The following is a 27,772-nucleotide window of genomic DNA, read 5'->3' as shown; positions in this document are numbered from 1 at the left end:
ACCTATAGAATATGTAAGTATGCTCAGCGTATGCCCCACACCCCCTTAGAACTAAACCAGGACTGGTTCAAGGAAGAGTGCAGGACAGTAAAGCAGAATCACGTCCAGGCACACAGACAAATGGTTTGTCAATATGTTAAAACTACAACAAAGAAGTGCTTGCATGCAGAAAACGGAATCAGAATGCATGAGGCAGAGGTAAAATATCCCACAAGCAAAGGATCAGATCTCAGCTCTGCAGTCCTGCCCCATACTCCCTTACTCAGTACCCATATTTTATATGTAGTAAGATTCCTTGTCCTGTAATTCCTCGCGGCACTTTCCAATGTATTCCTAAGAAACATACCTTCTCCAATAAAGCTTTAACTTTCAGTACTTACTAAAGTAATCAATCCGTTCTGAGTTCAAGCAATGTGTTGGGCAGATGTGTTTATGTTTCGCTTAGTTTCATCGTGTAGGCAAATTGTTCAAGTATTTACTGTTCGATGAACGTCAGTAAATTATCAATACATATTGAAACTGACACTTACGAAAATTATTTATATGAATGTAATGTCGTGCCTTCCCGTAATAGCCCCTACCTCAATTAGCGTGGGTCTTTTTTCACGCTGATTGCAAGCAACAAATGGGTCGACATACGTCCCCTGTCCGAATGGCAGATTCCTCAATCCACAAAGAAACACGCCGAGCATCAACACTTCGGTTAGGTGGGGTACAGGGATATAGGGATAGGGTGGAGGTGTGGGTTAAAGTAGTGTGCTCTTACCAAGGGCTGGTGCAGACTCAATGGGCCGAATGGCATTCTGTACTGTAAATTCTATGATTCATGATTCTATGAACACGTTTAAAAGAAACATAACTTTCATTAAATGATATTTCAGTTAACAACGCTTTGCTTTCTTCTCTACGTTTTACAGCTACTCGGTGTTAATTAGATAAATTCCTGTAAAGTTTTTAGGAGGCGCCACTCACCTGCTGAGTTGTCTCCCTGTTCGTCGGGATTGATGGATTTTCATGTTTTGCAGCGACACATGTGCCAGTCTTGAGATCAATCGTGGATGCAGCCGAACCATGTAACTTTAGAAACATTATTTCATTCATGGCTGGATCATAGTGAAGCTGCTGTGGAAGTGTCGCGTTTTCATACGCCTGCGAATAATTGGATGGTATCTGAAGATTTACACTGGCCTTTTCAATTCCATGGCGCGAGCTCGTCCGGGAAAAGTATGACGTTTTCCAACGACAAAAGCCGCTTTTGACATAATTTCGGCCTTGGCAAACCTTAATTCCGAGAAATAAAATAGCCACAAGTAAAAGAAATGAAGTTGTGCCAAATAAAATCATTAGGTAAAATTTCAAATCCCATTTCCACGGTCCATTGATCCCCAACGTTCCAATATTAGACGCATTTTCTGTTGTATCATCCTGCACCCATACATTGATAGTCATTGTAGATGAAAGCGATGGGGTTCCGTTGTCCCTCACCAAAACGACGACCTTTGTCCTGACTGGATCTTTACTTGTAAAGTGGCGAATCGTCCATAATTCTCCTGTTTCTGGAGCCACAGTAAACAGACTTTCATCAGAGGGCTGATAAAGTTGGTAAACAAGTTGAGCATTCAGACCAGAATCGGCATCAGTAGCTGTCACTTTTGCAACCAAGTGACCTGGTTCGGCCGATCTCGGTATTTTGTCCTCTGCTGAGGATCCTTTGATAGGCGAAGGTGAGACGATCACAGGGGCATTGTCATTCTGGTCCACGATGATAACATTGACCGTTACATTACTGCTGAGTGGAGGTGACCCCGAATCTCGCACTCTCACATGCACTTCAAAACTTGTCAGTTGTTCAAAATCAAAAGATTGGTGAGCCGACATCACACCACTGACTGCGTTTATTGAGACGAAAGTGGATGCAGGCAAACCGTGTATCAGGCTATTCAAAAGAGAATAAGAAAGTTCGGTATCTTGATTGAAATCTGGATCAAAGGCAGACACAGATCCAATTGAAGCATCAATAACGTTGTTTTCTGTCACATACATGGCAAAGGAAGGCTGCGTAAAACGTGGCGCGTTGTCATTTATATCTGTGACCAGAACTCGGATGGTTTTTGTGGTCGACAGGGGCGGGTTACCTGTATCAATGCATATAATAGTAATATTGTACTCTGGCACATGTTCACGATCGATATCACCTTGAGTGACTAACGTATAGTAATTATTAAAAGAAGTGGTTAGTTTAAACGGGATATCTCTAGGGATCCTGCAATGAACATCTGCTGTGTTTTCAGAATCTCGGTCTGTAATTCTGAGAACAGCGACTGCAGTGTCCGGGGAAGCGTTTTCTGAAATCGTGCTTGAAGTGGAGGTTGTTATTATTTCAGGAGAATTGTCATTGATATCAGTAACAATTATCAAAACCTTACAGTAGACTGCGAATGGATGTGGACCTCTGTCCTTAGCTTGTATCGAAATTTGGTACCTATGCGTTTCCTCAAAGTCCAGAAAACCAGTAAGCCTGATTTCCCCGGTTGCTGCCTCCAAATTAAATATCTCACGCACTTTCTCAGGAGTGTGATCGCTGAAAGAATAGATTACCTCACCGTTCAGACCTTCGTCCATATCCAACGCAGTTACTTTCACAATCAATGTATCTCTGGGTGTATTTTCTGCAGTGGTAACTTGATAGATGTTTTGTTGGCAAACTGGGGCATTGTCGTTCACATCAACCACCGTAACTTTAATCTCCGTGGTTCCGAATCTCTCCGGGTTCCCTCCATCAAACGCCGTCAGTGTTAGTCGATGAGTCGGTTCTTGCTCTCGGTCTAACTGCCGCTGCAGCACCAGTGCTGGGACGCCAGCTTCCCCACCCTCTGACTGCGATTTCAATCTGAAATACTCGTTTGAACTGAGTTGATAGGAGCGAACACTGTTGGTTCCAGCGTCCGGATCAAAGGCACTCTGGAGTTGAAAGGACATGCCAAGTGGCGTGAATTCTGATATTTCAAGGTTAGCCTCGCTACTCCGGAAAATGGGCGCATTATCGTTTGTGTCCAGGATGTCAACTTCAATACGATATATCTGAAACGGATTTTCAATCACAGCCTCCAACATTAATACGCAACTGAGGCCTTGTTCACAAAGCTGCTCTCTGTCTATTTTTTCCTCTACCTGCAAAATTCCTGTTTTTAAATTCACGGTTATATATTGTTTTTTATTTTCAGATGCGATCCGAAACCTGCGTTCAAATAGCTGTTTAACATCTAATCCGAGGTCGTGAGCAATATTTCCAACAAAGGCACCAAGCTGTAATTCCTCAGCAATTGAGTAGCGAATATTCCCAAGTGCCGATTCGGAAACAGACGTGAGAATGACGTAGAGAACGGACCATAGCGGCACTCGACTATTTAGCAAAAAGGCCATTGCGGATCAACGTACTGCAAATACCGATTGATGCTCAGCTGAATCTAATGCTCCTTATTGTAACGAAGAGTGCGTAATAGGCCATTACCTTGGTTTTCCAAGTTTTACGTAAACTGCTTTTCACCAGTCCCCGAGTGTTCTTTGTCAAACTCGCAAAGGCTATTTGCACAAATTCCGTTCGATTTGCTCGGATTCTTTCTGAGATGTGCACCAGGCGCCTGGAGAGATGAATGTTCCTTATCTCATCGATACTGCGCAGTGTTTGTTTCAGGGGGCGTAGCGCTGGATCCTCAGCCTCATTTCCTCACCTCATTGGTGGACAGCGACACAAAGAGACTGGGCCAATAATAACACCACATAATCTTAAAGCAATAGTGCCTCCACAGAACAGCGGAAGAAATGCTTTGTTTATTTAATGTTGTACAACTTCAATTCACATTTGTGTGTAGTATTTAGTATATGTTTCGCATGATGTCTTGATTAATTATTCATTACTTGGATACGTCAACAAAGTTTAACTTAATGAATGAAACCGTCTATTTGAATTGCTCTGACCCTTGTTTATATTCTCTACTTATCAGTTAATAACATAAATAACATTAGCATCAGTCTAATCATGTAATGTTGCAAATGTAATATGAATCTCAGCCTTGACGGACTTCTTTGTTAGTTTTAAATTATGTGTTGTAGCCTTAAAGTGATAGGCACAGAAAAAGAAGAAACAATTCCAGGTTTTACTTGCAATGATTGCCCTTGGGCCACGTGGACTTTCAGGAAGACGCACCATCACTTGCACGGGACAACTAGGGATGGGAAAGAAATGCTGCCTATATCGTGCGGTAGGCGATAATTCTTGCCTGTAATGTAATCTCATTCTAACTATCTTTGAGTTACCCAGAATTACTTCTGATTTTACTCATTTCTGAGACTGATGATATAACCAGATGCAACATGAATGATAAAAAGCCAGCATCCAGACGCCGCAAGTGGTAATGAATGCCAATGGAAGGTTACCATTTATTGCAAGGGAAATCGAGTGTGGATGTAGGGAATGTATCCTCCAGTTGTGCAGAATGTTGCTGAGACCATCATATCTGGAATATTCTCCACAGCTTTGGTCTCCTTGTTTAAGAAACGATGCGACTGCATTCGACGCAGTTCACAGGAATTTCACTCGATTAGTTTCTGGACTGAAGAGGTTGCCTTATGAATGAAGTTGGACAGGTTGAGACTACATTCTTTGGAGTTCATGAGAATAAGAACCGGTACGGTAGCACACTGGTTAGCACTGTTGCATCAATGCTCCAGCGTCCCAGGTTCGATTCCCGGTTTGGGTCACTGTCTGCACTTCCTCCCAGTGTCTGCGTGGGTTTCGTCCGGGTGCTCCGGTTTACTCCCCCAGCCCAAAGATGTGACGGTGAGGAGGATTGGCCATGATAAATTGCCCTTAGTGCCCACAAAGGTTAGGTGGGGTTACTCATTTACGGGGATAGGTTGGAGGTGTGGGCTTAAGTAGGGTGCTCTTTCCAAGGGCTGTTGCAGACTTGATGGGCCGAATGGCCTCCTCCTTCACTGTAAATGCTATGATTTTATGATCTTATTTAAGCATATAAAATCCGGCGGGGACTTGGCAGGGTGGATTTTTGAGAGGAGTCTTGGAACAGTGGACACAATTTAAAAATCAGGTTTCGCCCATTTAAGAATGAGGTAAGGGTTTATTTCTCTCTCAGACCGTCGTTATTCCGTGTCCGTCTCTGCACAGAGAACGGCAGAGATATGGTCAGAAATATATCCAAGGGTGAGTTGCACTTATCCGCAGCAATGGATCAGTGTTTATGGAGTTTGGGGCGGGGGCGGGGGGGGGTGTGTGGGAGGAGGGGGGGGGGGGGCGGAGGGAGGGGGGGGGCGGAGGGGGGGGGGGCGGTGAAGGCGGGAAGTTAGGAAAGTGAGTTGACATTACAAACAGATCAGAAATGGTCTTATGGATTGGTGGAGCAGGCTTGAGGGGGAAACAGAATATTCTTTCTCTTAATCATCGTATATACGAGCTATTGAATCTCAGAGAGCAAAATATGGAAGAATTTGATCAAGGATTTCATTTACAGTATTTGGAAAGCATTGTTATAATCAGACAAAGTCAGCGTGGATTTTCGAAGGGGAACTGAGGCTTGAAAAATCTACCGGAATTCTGTTAAGATGTAACTAGCAGAGTTGACCAGGAAGAACTGGGGGCTGCCGTTTATTTAGACTTTCAGAAGGTTTTTGACAAGGTCTCACACAGCATATTACTAGGTAAAGTTAACGTACATGGCATTGCAGGTAGTATCTTGATATAGATAGAAAGCTGGTTAGCAGACAGGAAGCAAAGTGTTGGATTAAATGTGTATTTTTTCCGATTGGCAGGCAGTGACTAGTGGGGTACCGTAGGGCTAAGACCCCAACTGTTCACATTATATATTAATGGTTTGGACGAGGGAACTAAATGTATCACCTCCAAATTTGCAGATGATATAAAGTTGGTGGAAGAGCTGTGAGGAGGATGGAGAGATGGTTCAGCGTGATTTGTACAGGCTCAGTGAGTGGGCATATTCATGGCATTGCAGTATAATGTAGATAAATGTGAGGTTATCCACTTTAGTAGCAAAATAGGAAGGTAGATTATTATTTGAATGGGTCCAAATTGAGAGAGATGGATACTCAGTGATACCTTGTACCCTTGTGCAACAGTCACTGAAATTAAAGACGGAAGGACAGCAGTGAGTAAATAAGGCAAATGGTATGTTGGCCTTCATAGTGCAGAGATTTGAATATGGGAACAGGGGTGTTTTACAGCAATTGTATGATGCATTGGTGAGGCCACATCTGGAATATTGTGTGAAGTTTTGGTGTCCTTATCTGAGGAAGGATGTTCTTGCTATCGAGGGAGTGCAACACACGTTTACCAGGCTGTTTCCTGGGATGGTGGGACTGTCAAATAAGGAGAGACTAAATCGGTTCGGATTATATTCACTGCAGTTTAAAAGAGTGAGGGGGGTCTCATAGAAAGCTGTAAAATTCTAACCGAATTAGACAGTGTAGATTCAGAAAACTATGTCCCCGATGCTTGGGGAATCCAGAACTCGGCGTCATAGTTTGAGGATAAGGGACTGAGGTGGGGAGAAATTTCTTCACAGAGTGGTGAATCTGTGGAATTTACTACCACAGAAAGTAGTTGAGGCCAAAGCGTTGTGCCATTTCATAGAATCATAGAATACATACAATGCAGAGGGAGGGCATTGGGCCCATCGACTCAGCACCGACTCTACGGCAGCACACCCTAAATAGGCTCAATGTCCTGCCCTATTCCGTAACCCCACTTCAACTTTGGACACAAAGGGGCAATTATGCTTGGCCAATCCATCTACCCTGCATATCATTGGACTTTGTGAGGAAACTGGAACACCCAGAAGAAACCCACGCAGACACGGGGAGAAAGTGCAAACTCCACACAGTCACCCGAGGCAGGAATTGAACTCGGGTCCCTGGCGCTGTGAGACTGCAATGCTAACCACTGTACCGCTCTGCCGTCAACATGTTGACGTTAGCTGCAGTTGCAAAAGCATGATTCAGTATGATAAGCCAGTAGTGATTGGAGATGAAAGCAATAGTATTCCATTACCTCACACCATGAGCATGAGTTTCCGTTTCCGTAAGTCCTAGACACGGAAATAGTAAACAATTAATGCCGATTTTGGGTCAAAATGGTTGCCCGACCAGCGTAATGAGTTCAGTGAACTGGTGGTTGTCAGCTGAGTTGGGAGAAGTTAAACGTTTGATAATGCTATAAGTCTCCGTACCGCAAACTATGAGGAGGGTCACCGTCTGTCTGTTGTCCCCGACTATGTTGTTCAGATGAAAATGTATTTCATTCACTCTATGTACTGGGTCCAATCCCCAGTCTTGCACCGAACGCCTCAAGCTTACCGATAAGTGGCATATTTGCTGTCTGGTACAACAGAATGGCTTGCAGGCCACGACATAAAGGCCAGACCAGGTGTGGTTGGCAGATTTCCTTCCCTGTGGACATTAGTGAACTAGATGGTGCATCATTTCATGTTTAATGCCACATTGTTTAATTGAGTTCCAAGACCACCATCCTAGGTTAATAGTGCATTTTCTTAGGCCTACGGACACACAAGCCACGTTTATTCATGAAATTCTCTTAGGACCTAACCGAAAAAATATTGTGTATTGTTCGACATTGCCTTACTGGATATCAATAGGAGGCAGTAAGAGAAAGGGGATGGGTGGTCATTGCTATCATGCTGGAGGTCTCCCTCGGTCTTGATGAAGAATGGAAGCATCATTTCGAACCAGGAGGAGCAGGAATAACTGCTGTAGGAGAGAGGGACAGCAGGGTAGCAAGCGTGAAGTTGACTTCCTTCACATCTGGATTCAGGCCATCTTTGATCTTCTGAATAATCATGGTGTTGTATATGTTGATGTTCATCGGGATATCCATTGCCACACCAGAAATATGTGCACCACCTCTTCCAGTTCCTGAACTAGCCTATAACATGTAACTGTGTGCAGCCACACTTTCAGAAGAAATGTTGCAAGGAGCCCACAAATGCTCTTCCTCGAAAAGAGTCCTGAACAATTCCAATCCACTACCACTCTCCGCCGCCTGACTGAACAAGTTCTATCTCTCAACAAGTTCTCCTTTAACTCATCCCACTTTCTCCAAATCAAAGTTGTAGCAATGCTACGCGTGCCTACTTATGGGGTATACATAGACCATAGGCATACAGAGCAGAAGAAGGCCATTCGCCCATCGCGTCTCCACCTACCGACCTAAGCCCTCACTTGCACCCTATCCCCATAACCCAATAACCCCTCCTAACCTTTTTGGTCACTAAGGGCAATTTATCATGGCCTCTCCACCTAACCTACACGTCTTTGGACTATGGGAGGAAAGCGGAGTACCCGAAGGAAACCCACGCACACACAGGGAGAATGTGCAGACTTCACACAGACAGTGACCCAGCGGGGAATCGAACCTGGGACCCTGGCGCTGTGAAGCCACAGTGCTATCCACTTGTGCTACCGTGCTGCCCGGTTAAGGCCATCTTTGATCTTCTGAATAATCATGGTGTTGTATATGGTGATGTTCATCGGGATATCCATTGATACATCCAGAAATATGTGCACTACCTCTTCCAGTTCCTGACCTAGCCTATAACATGTAACTGTGTGCAGTCACAGATGAAATGTTGCAAGGAGGGGGTGCGCAACATGCCTTGTTCAAGGCCACCCGTGTCCCCTCCCTCAACTCTTTACCGGTACGTCGATGACTATTTTGGTGCCACTTAATGCTCCCGTCTAGATCTCGAAACATTCATCAACTTTGCTTCCAGTTTCTACCCCTCCATCACTTGCACTTGCTCCATCTCAGACACTTCCCTTCCTTGACCTTTCTGTCTCCGTTTCTGTAAATAGACTATCTTTAATGTCCATTACAAGCCCACTGATTCCCACAGTCATCTGCACTACAGCTTATTGCACCCTACATCCAAAAGGACTCCATGCCTTTCTCTCAGCTACTTCACCTCCGTCGCATTTGTTCTGATGATGCCACTTTCCAATGTGGTGCCTCGAAAATGTGTGCATTCTTCCTCAACCGTGATTTCCCACCGACAGTTGTTGACAGCACCCTCAACAGCGTGCGGTCCATCTCCCGCACCACTACCCTTGACCCCTCCCCTCCCTTCCAGAACAAGGATAGAGTCCCCCTCGTTCTCACATTTTACCCCACCAGCCTCCGTATGCATTGCATAATCCTCCGCCATTTTTGCCAGCTCCAGCATAATGCCACCACCAAACACATCTTCCCTTCACTGTCTCTGTCAGTAGTCAGCAGAAACTGTTCCCTCCGGGATAATCTACTCCACTCCTCCATCATACCCAACACCTCTCCCATGGCACTTTCCATGCAATCACATAGGATGTAACACCTGCACTTTTACCTCTTCCATGTTTAAACTCCCAGGCCCAAAACACCCATTCCAGGTTAATTAAGCAGTGTTTCCCTTTCTCCTCTTTCAAATTGGTCTATTGAATTCGCTGCTCCCTATGTCGTCTCCTCTGTATCGGAGAGACCAAACGTGGATTGGTTGGTCACTTTGCTGAGGACCTTCGGTCTGTGCGCATTAAGGATCCTGACCTTCCCGTTGCTTGCCATTTTAACACCAGACCCTGCTCCCTTGTCCACATGTTTGTCCTTGGCCTGCTGCAATGTTCCAGTGAAGCTCATTGCCAACTGGAGGAACAGCATCTCATCTTATGGTTACGCACACTACAGCCTTCCAGTCTCAATATCAAATTCAACAACTTCAGATGATTAGCTCTACCGACCTCAACCCCTTCGTTTGAATTCCATTTCATTTTAATTGCCTTTTATCTTTTATTGTGCGCCCAACCTTGTATTTCTTTATATATATTTTTCCCACTCTTTCCCCCTATCTTATCCCCCTTTTCCTTACCATTTCTCCTTTTCCTTTCCCTTCCCTCCTTTTTCTCACTTTACCTCTCTCCCACCCATGCCACCCCCTCCCCCACCTCTACACCTGTCACAGCTTTTTCTGCTGTTTGGCCTTTCACATTCTTCATTCTCTCTGAGGACTGCCATTAGCACTGGTTTCCCTTGATTTCTATGGCAGTGACTAATCTTTCATTCCCACACCGAACAGTATAAATATGTCTCACTTTCTATGCCTTTTAGCTTTGAAAAGGGGTCGTCTGGACTCGAAACGTGAGCTCTTTTCTCTCCTTTCAGGTGCTGCCAGACCTGCTGGGATTTTCCTGCTGTTCCTCTTTTGGGCCCATAAAAGCTGCTCCGCCAACATTGCATCTGAATGAAATGAATGAAAATCGCTCATTGTCACAAGTAGGCTTCAAATGAAGTTACTGTGAACATCCCCTAGTCGCCGCATTCGGCGCCTGTTCAGGGAGGCTGGTACGAAGCTAATCAGCACGTCAGTGACGTTCAAGGAAGCTGGTCACATTTCATGCCTTGGTTTACACTTTAACCAAATAACCTCTTATGCGTTCAATTTGATTTGCATTTATAGTGAAATTGTCATCCATGGCCATCATTCATTTGACAACCTATTCCAATTGGTTTAATTGCAGTACAAGAAAAGTTATGTTAATAGTTAACAAAGGAATGATATGTCAATGTGCTAACATTCTAAAGTTTTTGAGATAGGTTGAAATGTATTTGCAAATACGCAGTATAATATGAAACTCGTTTATTACCACGCATCTCTCACGTTGCGTTTCGCGCGTGTTATCTGAAGCCATTCCTGGTGCGGTAGGCAATGGGGAGCCAATGGTTGTGGTATATTGGATTTTCAGAAGCTTTTGACAAGGTGCCACACAAAAGGTTGCTGCATAAGATAAAGATGCATGGCGTTAAGGGTAAAGTAGTAGCATGGATAGAAAAGGAAAGAGTGGGGATTAATGGGTGTTTCTCTGGTTGGCAATCAGTAGCTATTGGTGTCAGTCAGGGATCAGTGTTGGGCGCACAATTGTTCACAATTTACGTAGATGATTTGGAGTTGTGGACAAAGTGTAATGTGTCCAAGTTTGCAGATGAGACTAAGATGAGTGGTAGAGCAAAATGTGCAGAGGACGCTGGAAGCCTGAAGAGGGATTTCTACAGTTTAAGTGAATGGGCTACGTCTGGCAGATGTAATACAATGTTGACAAATGTGATGTTATCCATTTTGCTAGGAATAAGAACAAAAGGGATTATTATTTAAATGATAAAATATTAAAACATGCTGCTGTGCATGAGTCGCAAAAAGGTGGTTTACATGTGCAGCAGGTGATTAAAAAGGTGAATGAAGTTTTGTCCTTCATTGCTAGAGGGATGGGGTTTAAGACTAGCGAGGTTATGCTGCAACTGTATAAGGTGTTAGTGAGGACACATCTGGAATATTGTGTTCAGTTTTGGTCTCCTTACATGAGAAAGGGCGCACTTGCGCTGGAGGGTGCGCAGAGGAGATTCACTTGGTTAATCCCAGAGTTGAGGGTGTTGAATTACGAGGAGAGGTTGAGTAGACTGGGACTGTACTCATTGGATTTAGAAGGATGCGGGGGGGGGGGGGGGGGGGATCTTACAGAAACATATAAAATTAGGAAGGGAATAGATAGGACAGACGCGGTGAGGTTGTTTCCATTGGCGGGTGAAAGCAGAACTAGGGGGCATAGCCTCAAAATAAGGAGAAGTAGGTTTAGGACTGAGTTTGAGAGGAACTTCTTCACCCAAAGGATGGTGAATCTATGGAATTCCCTGGCCAATGAAACAGTTGAGGCTCCCTAAATGAATGTTTTCAAGATAAAGATAGATAGCTTTTTGAAGAATAAAATGAATAAAGGGTTACGGTGTTCGGGCGGGAAAGTGGAGCTGAGTCCACAAAAGATCAGCCATGATGTCATTGAAGGTGGAGCAGGCTCGAAGTGCCAGATGGCCTACTCCTGCTCCTAGTTCTTATGTTCAAATGTTCTTATCTATTCTATATTGCAATTTCTATCTGCCAACTGAATATGTACCTTAACCAAACTGAGTGGGAAATCCACCTTTGTTATTATCAAGAACGAAATATATTTTACCCTTGGAATTTTTTTCAATGAAAGACTTCCTTCGTCTTTTACATTTTTATATTTTCTCAACATATTATCACCATAGGTATTTAGCTCACAGCATTCTGGCCATGCTATACTTCTGTCATGTTTTTAATTTGTATGAGTGCACAGAGCTCCCAATGTTCGGTGCATATAGTTTCCAATCATCACCATTAAAAATCATCAGCAAGGCTCCGTTTCAGGCCTTTGGGTCCATGTTCCCTGATGTTTTAAAACTCTCTCCAGTCTGACGGAGACCATTTACGCCACACCCCGCCCTATCCCGTTATATTTCCATGTATATAGTGCTTATTCTGAAAATTTTTTTTGTTTGGACTGGGAATCACTGTCTTGGAGAAATATTGATACCTCGCAGCGCTTTTAAATTAATGCGCCTGTCTATATTTTTCTCACTTTACCTCTCTCCCACCCATGCCACCCCCTCCCCCATTCTATAACATTCTCGAACGTGCTGAAATAATAGGTTCGCTCAAATAATTTATTCGGCACTTGTTTTTTTTATTTAGTCTCACGGCGTAGCCTGAACATATTTCCAAAATCACTAAGTGCTCACTGCTAGTTTAAACTCAGCAAATTATATACACTTATTCAAACAGACAATTATGCAAGATATTCCTCTAAATGCAGTATCGTACCGTCCCATAATATACCCCACTTTAATTATTGTGATTTTATGCAGTTGATAGCATCTAGTGTATGGATTAACATAGGCGTCCTGTACTAAGAGGAGCGTTCAGGTTTGATAGACACACTCTCTGACCACCAACAAGGGCAGTTGTGTTTTTTTTTACAGAATTTGTATGAAATGTTACCAAATTAATAAGGAAAACTGGGCTTCCTCCATTAAGTTTTCACATCCCCGCAATATTTTCTGCTTAACATTTCCAAGACATTTTTAACAAGGCACATCTCACCTCATTAGTTGTGTTCTTCCTTGCCGAGAGGAATGATTCTTCATTTATTGCAGCGACACATGTGCCAGTCTTGAGATCAATCATGGATCCAGCCGAACCATGCAACTTGAGAAACATGAAATCATTCATAGCTGGATCACAGTGAAATTGCTGTGGAAGTGTCGCGTTTTCATAGGTCTGCGTATAATTGGATGGTATTTGAAGATTTACACTGGCCTTTTGAATTCCGTGGCGCGAGCTCGTCTGGGATAGGTATGACGTATTCCAACAGCAAAAGCCGCTGTCGATATAATCTCTGCCTTTGCAAACCTTAATACCAAGAAATAAAATAGCCAACAGTAAAACAAATGATGTTGTGCCAAACAAAATCATTAGGAAAAATTTCAAATCCCATTTCCACGGACCACTTTTCCCCAACGTTGCAATATTGGATGCATTTTCTGTTGTATCATCCTGCACTGAGACATTGATAGTGATCGTCGATGAAAGTGATGGGGTTCCGTTGTCCCTCACCAAAACGACGACCTTTGTCCTGACTGGATCTTTACGTGTAAAGTGGCGAATGGTCCATAATTCTCCTGTTTCTGGGGCCACAGTAAACAGACTTTCATCAGTGGGCTGATAGAGTTGGTAAACAAGTTGAGCATTCAGACCAGAATCGGCATCAGTAGCTGTCACTTTTGCAACCAAGTAACCTGGTTCGGCCGATCTCGGTATGTTGTCCCCTGCTGCGGATCCTTTGATAGTCGAAGGTGAGACGATCACAGGGGCATTGTCATTCTGGTCCACGATGATCACATTAACGGTGACATTACTGCTGAGTGGAGGTGACCCAGAATCCCGCACTCCCACATGCACGTCAAAGCTTGTTAGATGTTCAAAATCAAACGATTGGTGAGCAGACAGCTCACCACTGACTGCGTTTATTGAGACGAAAGTGAATGCCGGCAAACCGTGTATCTGGCTATCCAAAAGAGAATAAGAAAGTTCGGAATTTTGGTTGGAATCTGGATCAAAGCCTGACACCGCACCAATTGAAGCACCAATGACGTTATTTTCTGTTACATACACGGTGAAGGAAGGCTGCGTAAAACGTGGCGCATTGTCATTTATATCTGTGACCAGAACTCGGATGGTTTTCGTGGTGGACAGGGGAGGGTTAACTGTATCAGTGCATATAATAGTAATGTTGTACTCTGGCACATTCTCCCGATCTATGTCACCTTGAGTGATTAACGTATAGTAATTATTAAAAGAAGTGATAAGTTTAAACGGGATATCTGTGGGGATCCTGCAATGAACATCTGCTGTGTTTTCAGAATCTCTGTCTGTAATTCTTAGAACAGCGACTGTAGTGTCCGGGGAAGCGTTTTCTGGGATAGTGCTTGAAGTGGAGGTTGTTATTATTTCAGGAGAATTGTCATTGATATCAGTAACAATTATCAAAATCTTACAGTAGACTGCCACTGGATGTGGACCTCTGTCCTTAGCTTGTACCGAAATCTGGTAACTATGTGTTTCCTCAAAGTCCAGAATACTAGTTAGCCTGATTTCTCCGGTTGCGGCCTCCAAGCTGAATATCTGGCGCACTTTGTCAGGAGTGTGATCGCTGAAAGCATAGATTACCTCACCGTTCAGTCCTTCGTCCTTATCCACCGCAGTTACTTTCACAATCAATGTATCTCTGGGTGTAGTTTCTGCAGTGGTAACTTGATAGATGTTTTGTTGGCAAACTGGGGCATTGTCGTTCGCATCAACCACAATAATTTTAATTTGGATGGTTCCGAATCTCTCCGGGTGCCCTCCATCAAACGCTGTCAGTGTTAGTCGATGAGTCGGTTCTTGCTCTCGGTCTAACTGCCGCTGCAGCACCAATTCTGGGACGCCAGCTTCCCCACCCTCAGACTGCGATTTCAATCCGAAATATTCGTTTGAACTCAGTTGATAGGAGCGAACACTGTTGGTTCCAGCGTCCGGATCAGCAGCACTGTCGAGTGGAAAGGACGTCCCAAGCGGCGTCAATTCTGATATTTCTAGATCAACCTCGCTTCTCCGGAAAACGGGTGCATGATCGTTTATGTCGAGTATGTCAACTTCAATACGATATATCTGAAGCGGATTATCAATCATAGCCTCTAACATTAATACGCAACTAAGGACTTGCTCACAAAGCTGCTCTCTGTCTATTTTTTCCTTTATCTGCAAAAATCCAGTTTTCAAATTCACGGTTAAATGTTGTTTATTGCTTTCAGATGCGATCCGAAATCTGCGTTCAAGTAGGTGTTTGACATCTAACCCGAGGTCTTTAACAATATTTCCAACAAAGGCACCAAGCTCTAATTCTTCCGGTATTGAGTAGCGAATGTTCCCAGAGACCGATTCAGAAACAGACGTGAGAATGACGTAAAGGACCGGCCAAAGCGGCACTCGGCTATTTAGCAAACAGGCCATTCCGGTTCAACGTACTACAAATATAACTGACTGATTCTGAGATTAATTTTACGCTCCTTTTCGTGAAGACGAGAACTTCATTGTTCATTACCTTGAATTACCAGATTTAAAACGGACTGGTTTTCGGACACTCCCCGGTCTTTTTTGTCAAATCGCAAAGGTAATTTGTACAAAATATTCCCGGACTCTTCGATGTGAACCAGGCGCCTGTGGACATGAATGTTCCTCCGCTCTCCGATACTGCGCCGTGTTTGTTGCAGGGGGCGTGGCGCTGGATCCTCAGCCGTATTTTCTCATCCCATTGGTAGACAGCGACACAAAGAGACTGGGCCAATAATAACACCACGTAATCTTAAAGCAATAGTGCCTCTACAGAACAGCGGAAGAATTGCTTTGTGCATTTAATGTTGTACAACTTTAATTGGCATTTCTGTGTAGTGTTTAGCATATGATTCATAGGATGACACCATTAATGTGAAGGATAATTTCATGTTTCCATACGCCATTTATCTGACTAGTGATGGACATAACTTCTTGCTCATGTCAACAAATTTAATCAAATGAATGAAATGGCATTGTTGTGGCGGATTGGTCACACTGTTGCATGAATTTTGTACTTATCAGTCATTCCCGCTAAAAACATTGACATCAGTCTAATCACGTAATGTTTTAATTGTAAAAAGTTCTCAGCCTTGACGAGCTGCTTAGTCAGCTTTAAATAATCTGTCGGAGACTTAAAGTGACTGTCACAGAAAAATAAACTCTTTTTTGCCAGGTTGTACTTGCACTAAACGCTCCTGGGCCACGATGGCTTCCCAGGATAACGGGTGATGGCCAGCGGTACACGTTTATTGTAGCCTGTACTTTCATTTAATCCTAACTATCTATGAGTCATTCAGAATTACTTCTGAGTGTTAGTCCTTTCTTTGACTATTGCTACAACCAGATGTATTTTCAAATTCATTTAACATCGGGAACTGCTGTAAGGATCACGTTGAGGAGCATACCATCCCGAACAATTCCAAGTCTGTTACGGCTTGCATAAGTAAAAGAATATTGCATAAAGTGCAGCGACATGAAACAGAGTATGCTTTGACAAAGAGTCATCCTGACTCCAAACGTTTGCTCCCTTCTCTCCCCACGGATGCTGTCAGACCTCCTGCGATTGTCCAGTATTTTCTGTTTTTGAAACATAGTACGTTGTTGGATGCCTATACTTATCCACTTGTGTTTATTCTGTACGAAAATTCATCGCGCTATGTATGCTATAGATTACGTGTTGCAATTCCAGAAGAAAACTGAATGAATGGCCGGGGTGTTAAATCAAAACAACACTACAAGAGTGCGACTGCATCTTTACTTCATTTCTGCTCATTAGGGATAGTTGCAATTTGGAGCAGGTGGAATTAGCGTAATCAAATGTTTCTATTCACTTCGGCAAGAAGAATAGAGAAGTAGTGCTCTATTTGAAAGGAGAATTACCACATCAATGTCCCATGCAGAGGGATCTGGCTGTCCCGGAACATGAAGCAGAGAAAGTTGGGATGAAGGTGCAGCAAGTGGTTGCGAATGTCAATGTCATGTTATCGGTTAATTGCAAAGGCAATTGCTTGTAAAATTAACGTAGATTTACTTGGGTTGCACAGGACATTGAAACCACATCTGGAATATTGTCGCAGTTTTGGTCTCATAGTTTGGATTGCATTGGATTTGGATTGGATTTGTTTATTGTCACGTGTACCGAGTACAGTGTAAAGTATTCTGCGTACAGCAGAGACAGATTATTCCGCACATTAAACGGAAATACATAGGGCTAACATCAAATACACAGTGTAAATACATATATGCAAGCTATCTTCTCAGTACAGAAGATGGATGTAATTGCATTATAAAGCGTTGAGAGACGTTTCACTCGATGGTTTTCTGGGATAAAGGGGTGTCTTATGAGTGAAGGTTGGGTAGGTCCAGACTCTATCCTTTGGAGTGTAGAAGAACGGGAGTGTATCTTATTGAGACCAATAAAATCCGGTGTGGGCTTTGCAGAGTGAATGCTGAGAGGATGTTTCCCCTTCTGGGGGAGTCTAGAAATCGGAGACACAATTCAAAATTCAGGGATCACCCATTTAAAACTGAGGCAAATAGATTTTTTTCTCTCAGAGCATCGCCATTCTGCGTAATTCCCTGCGCCAGATTGCGGTGGAGGGATGTTCCTTAAATACTTTCAAGGTTGAGCCGGAGTTTCGGTCAGCGAGAGAGTCAAGTGTAATGGGTCGCAAGAGTGGGGGGGGGGGGGGGGGGTTGGAGCGGAGGGGGGGGGGAGGGTGGACAGCTAGGAAAGTGGAGTTGGCACCACAGTCAGATCAGAGATGGTCTTATCTAAAGATGCAGTGGGCCCGAGGGACAAAAGAACCCACTCCTACTCTTAATTATTGTATGTACAGGCTACATGATCTCTGAGAGGAAAACGTGGAAGAGTGTTATTACATATACAGAAGTAGATTGAAGTTTTAACAAAAACTGCAGGAAATATAAGGTTAACATTCCTACACAATACTTCATCAGAATTGTTCGGAAAACGTATTAATTAGGAAATGCAAAAAGAATGATGTGTCATACGTTGATTGGCCTCCAGTACATTTTTAATTAATCCCCTTTTTTCTACAAATTGGTTCGTTTATCTTGATCTCAAAATTTCAATTACAAATGACGCGTAATGAAATCGGTGTGTTATTTATATAATGTGTACCATTTTCTTATCTATTATCCCCCTCATTCAGATTAAGCAATAGAGACTGCCATTTCCTGCTCTCGTTGCATGGATCTTACATATTTGCTGTCTAATCAATCACGGCTGCTATCACAGAGTTATAAACTTCATTGGATGTAATAGAACTTAAAAACAATAAACATATATCTCGCATCATGAATGCCAATGATCTCATTAGTTGTACCGAGTGAAGCAGTCCCGCTCTCCTCCACGACACATTGATCAGAATGGATAGATATCTGAGGTGGAGCAGGGCTATTTAATTTTTTTTTAAGTGAAATTATTCTTGGCTCCATCTAAACTTGGATACATTCAAGATGGAAATCGTTCAGGCTAGCTTTTGCTTTCACCCACATCCTAATGCCTCCATGTTATTTGAATACTCACACGACAATTTTCAGTTCGCTATAGAGTGTTGACAGAGGAGCATAATCTTTAATACCGCTTGCACATTTATGGAGAGAAATAGTAAGGACCATAGCAGCTATAAATAAACCACAGTAAAATTTTGATCAGATGCCGAAGAAGTCGTGTTCCCCAAGAGGTTGACATGAGATGCATTTTCAAAAACATGAATCTTATGCGAAGCCAGCAATGATTGTAGATGAAAGCAATGGTTTTCCATCCTCCCTCGGCATGATCTGATGTTTCTGTTTGAGTGAACCATTCACACCCCAAAATGCTGTATTTGTAAGATTACTGCAGTCTCAAAAGTTACTGTCAACAGTCTGTCATCAATGGGCTTAAGGTTTTGATAAGTAAGCCGGGCGTTTTGTCCAGGATGGGCGTCCGATCCTATCAGCTTTCTGACCAAGTAACCCGGAACGGCAGATCTGGGCATGGTCACCTCTGCAGTTGAGTTTTTATTTGTCATGGGTGATGGGATTACAGAGGCATTTTCATTCTGATCGACGATGATCACATTTGCAGTCACGTGGCTGCAGTGCGGAGGCGAACCTACATCCTTTGCTTGCACTGAAACTTGAAAACTACCGAGCTGTTCGAAATCGAAAGACCGCTGCGCAAACAGCACGCAATTGGCTGAATCAGTTGAGACGAAAGTGGGCGGAGGGAAGCCGAAACGAAATGTAACGCTCATGAAATCAGAAACCGTGTCTTTTTGACTAAAAACTGCATCAAATACACAACAGAAGAACCAATGACGCTTTTTTTCTGTCAGAGACCTATCGTACCGGGTTTGAGTAAGGGGATGTGCGTTATCATTTATTTCTCAAACTTGAACTCGGAAGGTTTTGTTGGTCGGGGAGCGGACCATCTGTTGGATCTGTTGGATCCACAAATCTGTGGATGTGATGGTAATGTTGTATTGGGACACCTCTTCACGATCAATGTGACAAGCAGTGAGTACTGTGTAATAATTGTGAAAGCAGCATTAAATTTAAAAGTGATATCTCTGGTGATGTGGTACTGAATATTTCGCAGTTCTTCGGAAACTCTGTCTGCAGCTCGTAAAACTGAAATTATTGATGGGGAGTCAAACAACAAAGAACAAAGAAATGTACAGCACAGGAACAGGCCCTTCGGCCCTCCAAGCCCGTGCCGACCATACTGCCCGACTAAACTACAATCTTCTACACTTCCTGGGTCCGTATCCTTCTATTCCCATCCTATTCATATATTTGTCAAGATGCCCCTTAAATGTCCCTATCGTCCCTGCCTCCACTACCTCCTCCGGTAGTGAGTTCCAGGCACCCACTACCCTCTGCGTAAAAAACTTGCCTCGTACATCTACTCTAAACTTTGCCCCTCTCACCTTAAACCTATGCCCCCTAGTAATTGACCCCTCTACCCTGGGGAAAAGCCTCTGACTATCCACTCTGTCTATGCCCCTCATAATTTTGTATACCTCTATCAGGTCGCCCCTCAACCTCCTTCGTTCCAGTGAGAACAAACCGAGTTTATTCAATCGCTCCTCATAGCTTATGCCCTCCATACCAGGCAACATTCTGGTAAATCTCTTCTGCACCCTCTCTAAAGCCTCCACATCCTTCTGGTAGTGTGGCGACCAGAATTGAACACTATACTCCAAGTGTGGCCTAACTAAGGTTCTATACAGCTGCAACATCACTTGCCAATTCTTATACTCAATGCCCCGGCCAATGAAGGCAAGCATGCCGTATGCCTTCTTGACTACCTTCTCCACCTGTGTAGCCCCTTTCAGTGATCTGTGGACCTGTACTCCTAGGTCTCTTTGACTTTCAATACTCTTGAGGGTTCTACCATTCACTGTATATTCCCTACCTGCATTAGCCCTTCCAAAATGCATTACCTCACATTTGTCCAGGTTAAACTCCATCTGCCATCTCTCCGCCCAAGTCTCCAGACAATCTAAATCCTGCTGTATCCTCAGACAGTCCTCATCGCTATCCGCAATTCCACCAACCTTTGTGTCGTCTGCAAACTTACTAATCAGACCAGTTACATTTTCCTCCAAATCATTTATATATACTACAAAGAGCAAAGGTCCCAGCACTGATCCCTGTGGAACACCACTGGTCACAGCCCTCCAATTAGAAAAGCATCCCTCCATTGCTACCCTCTGCCTTCTATGGCCTAGCCAGTTCTGTATCCACCTTGCCAGTTCACCCCTGATCCCGTGTGACTTCACCTTTTGTACTAGTCTACCATGAGGGACCTTGTCAAAGGCCTTACTGAAGTCCATATAGACAACATCTACTGCCCTACCTGCATCAATCATCTTAGTGACCTCCTCGAAAAACTCTATCAAGTTAGTGAGACACGACCTCCCCTTCACAAAACCGTCCTCTGCTATCCAAGTCGATACTGATGTTATTATTTCAGGAGGGCTATCATTAAATGAGTAACTTGTAGAAGAACGTAACAGTATACTGATGCTGCATGGAAATATCTGCCCAAACCTGTACAAAATCTGATCATTTTCAACTTCTTCAATCTCCACGACGCGGATTACTCTAATTCCTCCATTTGTTGTGTAAGCTAAATATATTAGCCTTAATGTGATTGCTGACAGGATATATTATATCGCCGTGCAGGACTTCACCCATACGCAGGGTATTGAGTCTCGCAATCACCCTCGGTTTCCATGGGTACGTTTTCGGTGGTGGTAATGAGATAAAAGATCACTTCCAATCCGGGTCCTTGTCGTTCACATCAAGCACAGTATTGGCAATCTGGGTGATCCCGAATTTCTCAGGCTTCATTCCAACAAATGCTGCCTGTGTTGGCGAATGGCCTGTTGGCCACGGTCTTGGGGTGGCTCAATCACCAGTTCCGAGACGTCAGTTTGTTCATTTCTCTTGCGAATTACTCGCTTTGGCTCAGTTTGCATTCTCGCACTCTGCTCGTTCCAGCGCCTCCATCAGTCGCGCTCTGTAACGTAAAGCGCGTACCGGGCGACTCCTTTTCTGAGATTTCGAGTTGAAATTCAGTTCTTGTCGAGAATCTCAACTCCAATTTTAGGGGATCTTGAAACACAGCCTCCATCAGCAAAAAAACATGTGAGTCTTTGTTCACGAAGATTTTTCCTGTCTATATTGCAAACCATGATGTTTGGAACATGCGGGTGACGTGTTCCAATGCTTCTCATTCCCTTCTCCTTCCAGCGAGCATAATTCGCGATTTGGTAAGGTATTATAAAAGACAGTTTGGTGAGTTGCTGTGGTGCACCTCGTATTTAATCCCTACTTCCATCTCTGTTTGCCTATACTGGAGGAAATGAAGGCTCACCTTGGTGAACGCGGTGCCAATGAAGTGAGTTAACTTTGTCCTGAATTGTGTCGAACTCCGACTCATCAAGGCCTGGGATAGTACTCCATCACACTCCTGCCTTGCGCGTTATGAATGGTGGACAGACTTTGGAGAGTCAGGAGGTGTGCTAATCACGGCAGCATTCCCAGCCTTTGACCTGCTATTGTAACCACAGTATTTACATGCCTAGTCCGGTTCAGTTCCTGGTCAATAGTAAATCGCGGCTGTTGATAAGGGGATTCGGCAATGGTAATGTCATTCAATGGCATAGAAAATGCATATATGTTCTGTACGATGCTCATTTAGTGGGATTTGTGTGGCGAGAATGTTATATGCCATTTAATAGTTCAAGTCTGAACGTTGTCCTGTCCGTACTCAATATTTTCCTGGACTGCTTCTGCATCTTAGGAATGGTGAATGTCACTGCACATTGTGCGGTCATCAGCGAAATTCCACATTTCGAATGTCTTTGATAAATCAGCTGAAGATCTGGGCGTAGGACACAATCCTGAGGAACTCCTGCAGCTATGCCTCGGAACAGAGGGGAATTACCAAAACAGCCGCAGCCAGCTTGCTTTGAGCTACGTGTGACTTCACTCAGCGGTGTGTTTTCAACTTGGTGTCCATGAAATTCATTTCTTCTCGGCCTCCTTGATGCCGCACTTGTTCAAATGCTGCGTAAAGATTCGGGGCAATAACATTCTTCTCCCGTCCGCGATCACAACTTTTATCCATATTTGGAAAAAGGGTTTAATTAGGCCAGCAGCCCAGTGGCAATTGTGGAACCTAAAATGCGCACCAGTGAGTGGGGTATTGTTGCTTATTTGTCACTTGAGAGCGCTGTCGCCGACAGCTTCAGTCATTTGGTTGATGATCGCGAGGAGACTGGTGGGGTAATAACTGTTCAAATTATACTTGCCCAGGTTTTCTGGTCAGGATGTATCTTGGAATTCGAGCATGTACCAGTGCTGTGCCTTTGGGAAAGCATTGGCGGTGACATGGCGAGTTCTGGAGCACAAGTCACTGCACATTGTGCAGTCATCTGTTGCTGGAATGTTGTCATGTCTGGTGCTGATTTAGTCCAGGGCTAAATAGCTCGCTTTTAAAGCAGACCACGGCAGGTCAGCAGCGCGGGTTCAATTCCCGTACCAGCTTGCCCGAGCAGGCGCTGGAATGTGGCGACTATGGGCTTTTCATAGTAACTTCATTTGTAGCTACTTGTGACAATATGCGATTTTCATGTCCCAGACCTTTTGCAGTATCCAGTGCCTTCAGCTGTTTCTTGATATCATTGGAGTCTGAAGACTGACATTTGTGATGCTGCCGAATGCAAGACGGCATCTGACTAAAGATGTTTGCAAATGCTTCGATTGAATTTTCTGCACTGCTGTTCGGCCCTCACCTCCGTCATTGAGAATGTGTATAGTTGTAGAGGCTCCAACTCCAATTAGATAGATAGAACCATAGAATTCATACAGTTCAGAAGGCCATTCGGCCCGTGGAGTCTGCACCGGCGCTCTGCAAGAACACCCGACTACCTAGGTGCACTCCTCCGTAAACCCCATACCCCTACCAACCTGCACATCTTTGGAGTGACGAAGGAAACCCACTGGGAGAAAATGCAAACTCCACATAGTCAAAGACGGAATTGAACGTAGGCCCTTGGCGCTGTGAGGCAGCAGTGCCACCCACTGTACCAACGTGCCCTGTGTTGTTTACTTGCCTACCACCGCTCACGACTGTATGGGGCAGGACTGCAGAGCTGAGATCTGATCCTTTGCTTGTGGATATTTTACCTCTGCCTCATGCATTCTGATTCCGTTTTCTGCATGCAAGCAGTTCTTTGTTGTACTTTTAACATATTGACAAACCATTTTTCTGTGTGCCTGGATGTGATTCTGCTTTACTGTCCTGCACTCTTCCTTGAACCAGTCCTGGTTTAGTTCTAAGGAGGTGAGCCTCATTGGCATCAGTATATGCGTATATACAATATACGCATATTGTATAGCGTACAGATTGTGGTTTAAGTGATTCAGAAACGTTTACTAGATTATTATCTGGAATGGGCATATTGTCTTATGAGGCAAGGCTGAACAGGCTAAGAATCTATCTGCTGGAGTTTATAGCAGTCTTATGAAACATATAAGATCCTGACGGACCTAGGGAAAAGGTAGACCTCATCTCACTGTTTTAAAGTAAATGCTCGCACATTTAGGAAATTGAATGAGGAAAGACAATCTCTCAGAGAGCAGTGATAAGGGTGGAAGGTGGTAATCACAGGATGTTTCCTTGTACATATGCAACCTGATGTCATGAGACTTTGAGGATCTGGAGATCCTGTGGGAGATACCCAGATCACTTCCTTCCTGACTGGATAACATTGTTCTGCGGCCTCTTTTTAATCTGTCCTCCTTGTGGGCAGGACATACCTGTTGATTGTGCTGGTGATGTCATGAGCATATTCTCTAAGGTTGTATTCGGTGAGGTTCCTTTTTGTATTCATTCCAGGGATGTGGACATCACCTGATAGGCCAGTATTTATTGTTCATCCCTAATTTGCCCTTGAGACATTTGTGGTGAACAGCATTTGAACCGATGCCGTCTATGTGGTGTGTCGCACTCACAGTGTTGTTAGTGAGGGGGTTTCAAGAGTTTGATCCCGAGACAGTGAAGCGATGGCTACATAGTTCCAAGTCAGGATAGTGTGTCATTTGTAGTGTCCCATGCATCTGTTGCCGTTGTCCTTCTGGATGGTAGTGGTTGTGGGTTCGTCAGCTGCTGCTTAAGGAGCCTTGGTGAGTTCCTGCAATGCATCTTGCAGATAGTACAGGCTGCTGCCATGGTGCGTCGGAGGTAAAGAAAGCCAATGTTTGTGGTTTGCATGCCAAGGAAGCAGGCTGCTTTGGCCCAGGCAGTGCCAATTGTATTGAGTGTCGTTGGAGCTGCGCTCACCCAGGCAATTAAGGATTATTTCATCAAGCTCCTGACATGTGCTATGTCTTTGATGGCTGGCGTTGGGGAGAAAGGAGGGGAGTTATTGGTGCAGGTTTCTGAGCCTCGGACCTGCTCTTGTAGCCACAGTATTTATATGCCCGGTCCATTTATGTTTCTGCTAAAAAGAAACGCCCATAGATGTTGACAGTGAGCAATTGGGCTGTGGCAATGCCATTGAATGTGAAGGGGAGATGGTTGCATTCTGTCTTGTTGGAAATGGTCATTCCTTGGCATTTACACGGCACGAATGCTACTTGCCACTTGTCAGACCAAGCCTGGATATTGTCCAGGTGTAGCTGCATTTGGGTATTGAATACTTCAGGACATGAAGGATCAGAAAATGTGTGGAATCATCAGCGAATATCCTCATTGTTGATGTTGTGATGAAAGTAAGGTCATTGGCGAAGCATCGGAAGATGGTTCGGCTCGTACACTACTTTGGGTAACTCCTGCAGTGATGTCTTCGAACTGAGAGAATTGACCTCCATCAAGGACAACCATCTTCCTTTGTGCGAGGTATGACCCCAATCAGCGGAGCATTTCCCCACTAATTCCCAAAGCCTCACGTTTTGCGCGATGGAATCTTGTCGCCACACTCAGGCAAATGCTTCCTTGCTGTCAAGGGCAGTCAATCTCACCTCACCTCTATCGTTCAGCTATTTCTTCCATGTTTGACCGTAGGCTTCATGAGGTCAGGAGCTAAATGGTCTTAGTGGAACCAAAACAGATCAAACAAAGAAAAAAGACCAAAGACCAATAAAGCACAGGAACAGGCCCGTCAGCCCTCCAAGCCTGCGCCGACCATGGTAGCTGCCTAAACTATAACTGCATGCACTTACAGAGTCCACATCCTGCCATTCCCACCCTATTCATATATTTGTCTAGATGCCCCTCTGTCTTCTGTGCCCAAGCCAGTTCTGTATCCAACTTGCCAGCTCTCTTCTGATGCCATGTGACTTCACCTTTGGAATCAGTCTACCATGAGGCACCTTACCAAACACTTTACGGAAGTCCATGTATGCCACATCTACTGCCTTTTCCCATCTATCATGTTTGTCACTTCCTCGAAAATCTCGATCAAATTAGTGAGGCACGATCTCCCCTTCACAAAATCATGCTGTCCATCACTAATAAGATCGTCAGTGAGCAGCTTCTTCCTAAGCAAGTGAAGCTTGATTGCACAGTTGATGCTCACTTTCAGTACTTTACTGATGATCCAGAGTACTCTGATGGGCGGTAGTAGACTGGGTTGGGCTAGTCCTCCTTTTTATGTACCGGTCAAACCACAGCAATTTTCCACAATTCTGGTTAAATGCCGGTGTGCAGCTGCATTGGAATAGCTTTGGAGGGCTGGTTCTGGAGTACAGGTATTTCGTACTATTGACAATATATTGCTGGCGTCCATAGCCTTTGTCATCGACAGCGCATTGAGCAGTGCCGTGATATCATGCAGTGTGGATCGAGTTCGCTGAAGAATGACACTTGTGACAATGGCAACCTCAAGAGGAGGGCGAGATGGATCATCCGTTAAGCAATACTGGCTTAAGATTGTTGTAGCTGCTTCAGTCTTATTTTATGCACTGAGGTGTTGGGCTCCCCACCAGGATCTATGGGAATATTTATTGAGACATGGCACCTGTACTTCGTTTAAATGTCTGCCATAATTCATGATTGGACATGGGAGAACTTCAGAGCGTAGGTTTGTTCCGATGGTTGTAAGATCACTTAGCACTGTATTTTGCCTCCAGTTTATACTGGGTTGGCTCGGAAGAAGTCCTGAAGTAGCTTCACCAGGTTGGCACCACATTCTGATGAGCCTGGCACTATTTCTGGCTTGCCCTCATACACTCTTCATTGAGCCAGAGTTAATCCCCTTCCTTTGTGGCAATGGGAGCATGGGGAATATACCTGAATGTTCACTTAACCATTGCGATTCAGTGTAATGCTGCTGCTACTGACAGCCCACAGCCCATTCTTGAGTTGTGGAAGCAGTTAAAACTCTTTTAGCATTGTTTTAATGTCACACACCACAATAAGGACTATCCTCATGTGAAGGCAGGCCATTTTCTCGACCATGACCATACAGTGGTCACGCCTACTGATATTGCCACGGTCAGGTGTATCTGTGGCACGAATATTGGCAGCAAAGAGGTCAAATACGTGTTTTGCTATTGTTGGTTCACCCCCCCCCCCCCCCCACCCCCCGGCCGCAGACCCAGACTAGCAGCTCTGTCCTTTAGGACTCGGCCAACCAGGTCAGTTGGTATCACCCTCAGTGATGGAGATTGAAGTCCCCCACCCAATGTACACTCTGCGCCCCTGCCGCCCTCAGTCCTTCCTCCAAATTGTGGTCAACATGGAGCAACACTGCTTCGTCAGCTGAGGACGGCGTTGGGTGTGATGCCGTCGTATGTGTTAGTTAGCAGGAGGTTTATATACTCGTCTTTGACTTGGCACCATAATACGTCATGGAGTTCGGAGATGATGTTCCGGATTCCAGGGCAACACCCGCCCGACTGTTTCCCACCGTGCATCCACCTCTGAAAATGGGGCAAGGCATACTCAGGATGCCGAGGTGGTGTCTGCGACATGACTTGTAAGGTACGATTTGGTTAATATGACTATGTCAGGTTGTTGCTTGAAAACCTGTTCCAGGTTTTGCACAAGCTCTCAGTTGTTAGTAAGGAGGACTTTACAGAATCGACAGGACTGAGTTTGTCATTGGGTTTTCTGGAGCCTCAGGTGATGCTGGATGGATTTTCCTTTTTTACCCTTTATACACTTC

General features: G+C 44.3%; 1 protein-coding gene across 7 annotated transcripts in view; it reads right to left on the bottom strand.

Annotated features, from left to right (window-relative positions):
• LOC140427200 (protocadherin alpha-C2-like) overlaps positions 1 to 27,772 on the bottom strand; it is a 224,294-nt gene that overhangs the window by 31,434 nt on the left and 165,088 nt on the right. For 2 of the 7 annotated variants that reach the window (XM_072512792.1, XM_072512795.1), the window contains exon 1: positions 13,026 to 15,718. The exons of 4 other annotated variants lie outside the window; for them this stretch is intronic. In XM_072512792.1, coding sequence (XP_072368893.1) covers positions 13,026 to 15,476 — 2,451 coding nt within the window. In that variant the 5' untranslated portion in view covers positions 15,477 to 15,718. Of the gene's footprint in view, positions 1 to 972; positions 3,669 to 13,025; positions 15,719 to 27,772 lie in introns of those variants that run through there. One more of the 7 variants, XM_072512791.1, reaches the window with a different exon arrangement.

The sequence above is a fragment of the Scyliorhinus torazame genome, chromosome 7, assembly GCF_047496885.1.
Source record: "Scyliorhinus torazame isolate Kashiwa2021f chromosome 7, sScyTor2.1, whole genome shotgun sequence".
In the NCBI taxonomy this organism is placed as follows: domain Eukaryota; kingdom Metazoa; phylum Chordata; class Chondrichthyes; order Carcharhiniformes; family Scyliorhinidae; genus Scyliorhinus; species Scyliorhinus torazame.
This window is presented reverse-complemented; position numbering and strand designations above follow the sequence as displayed.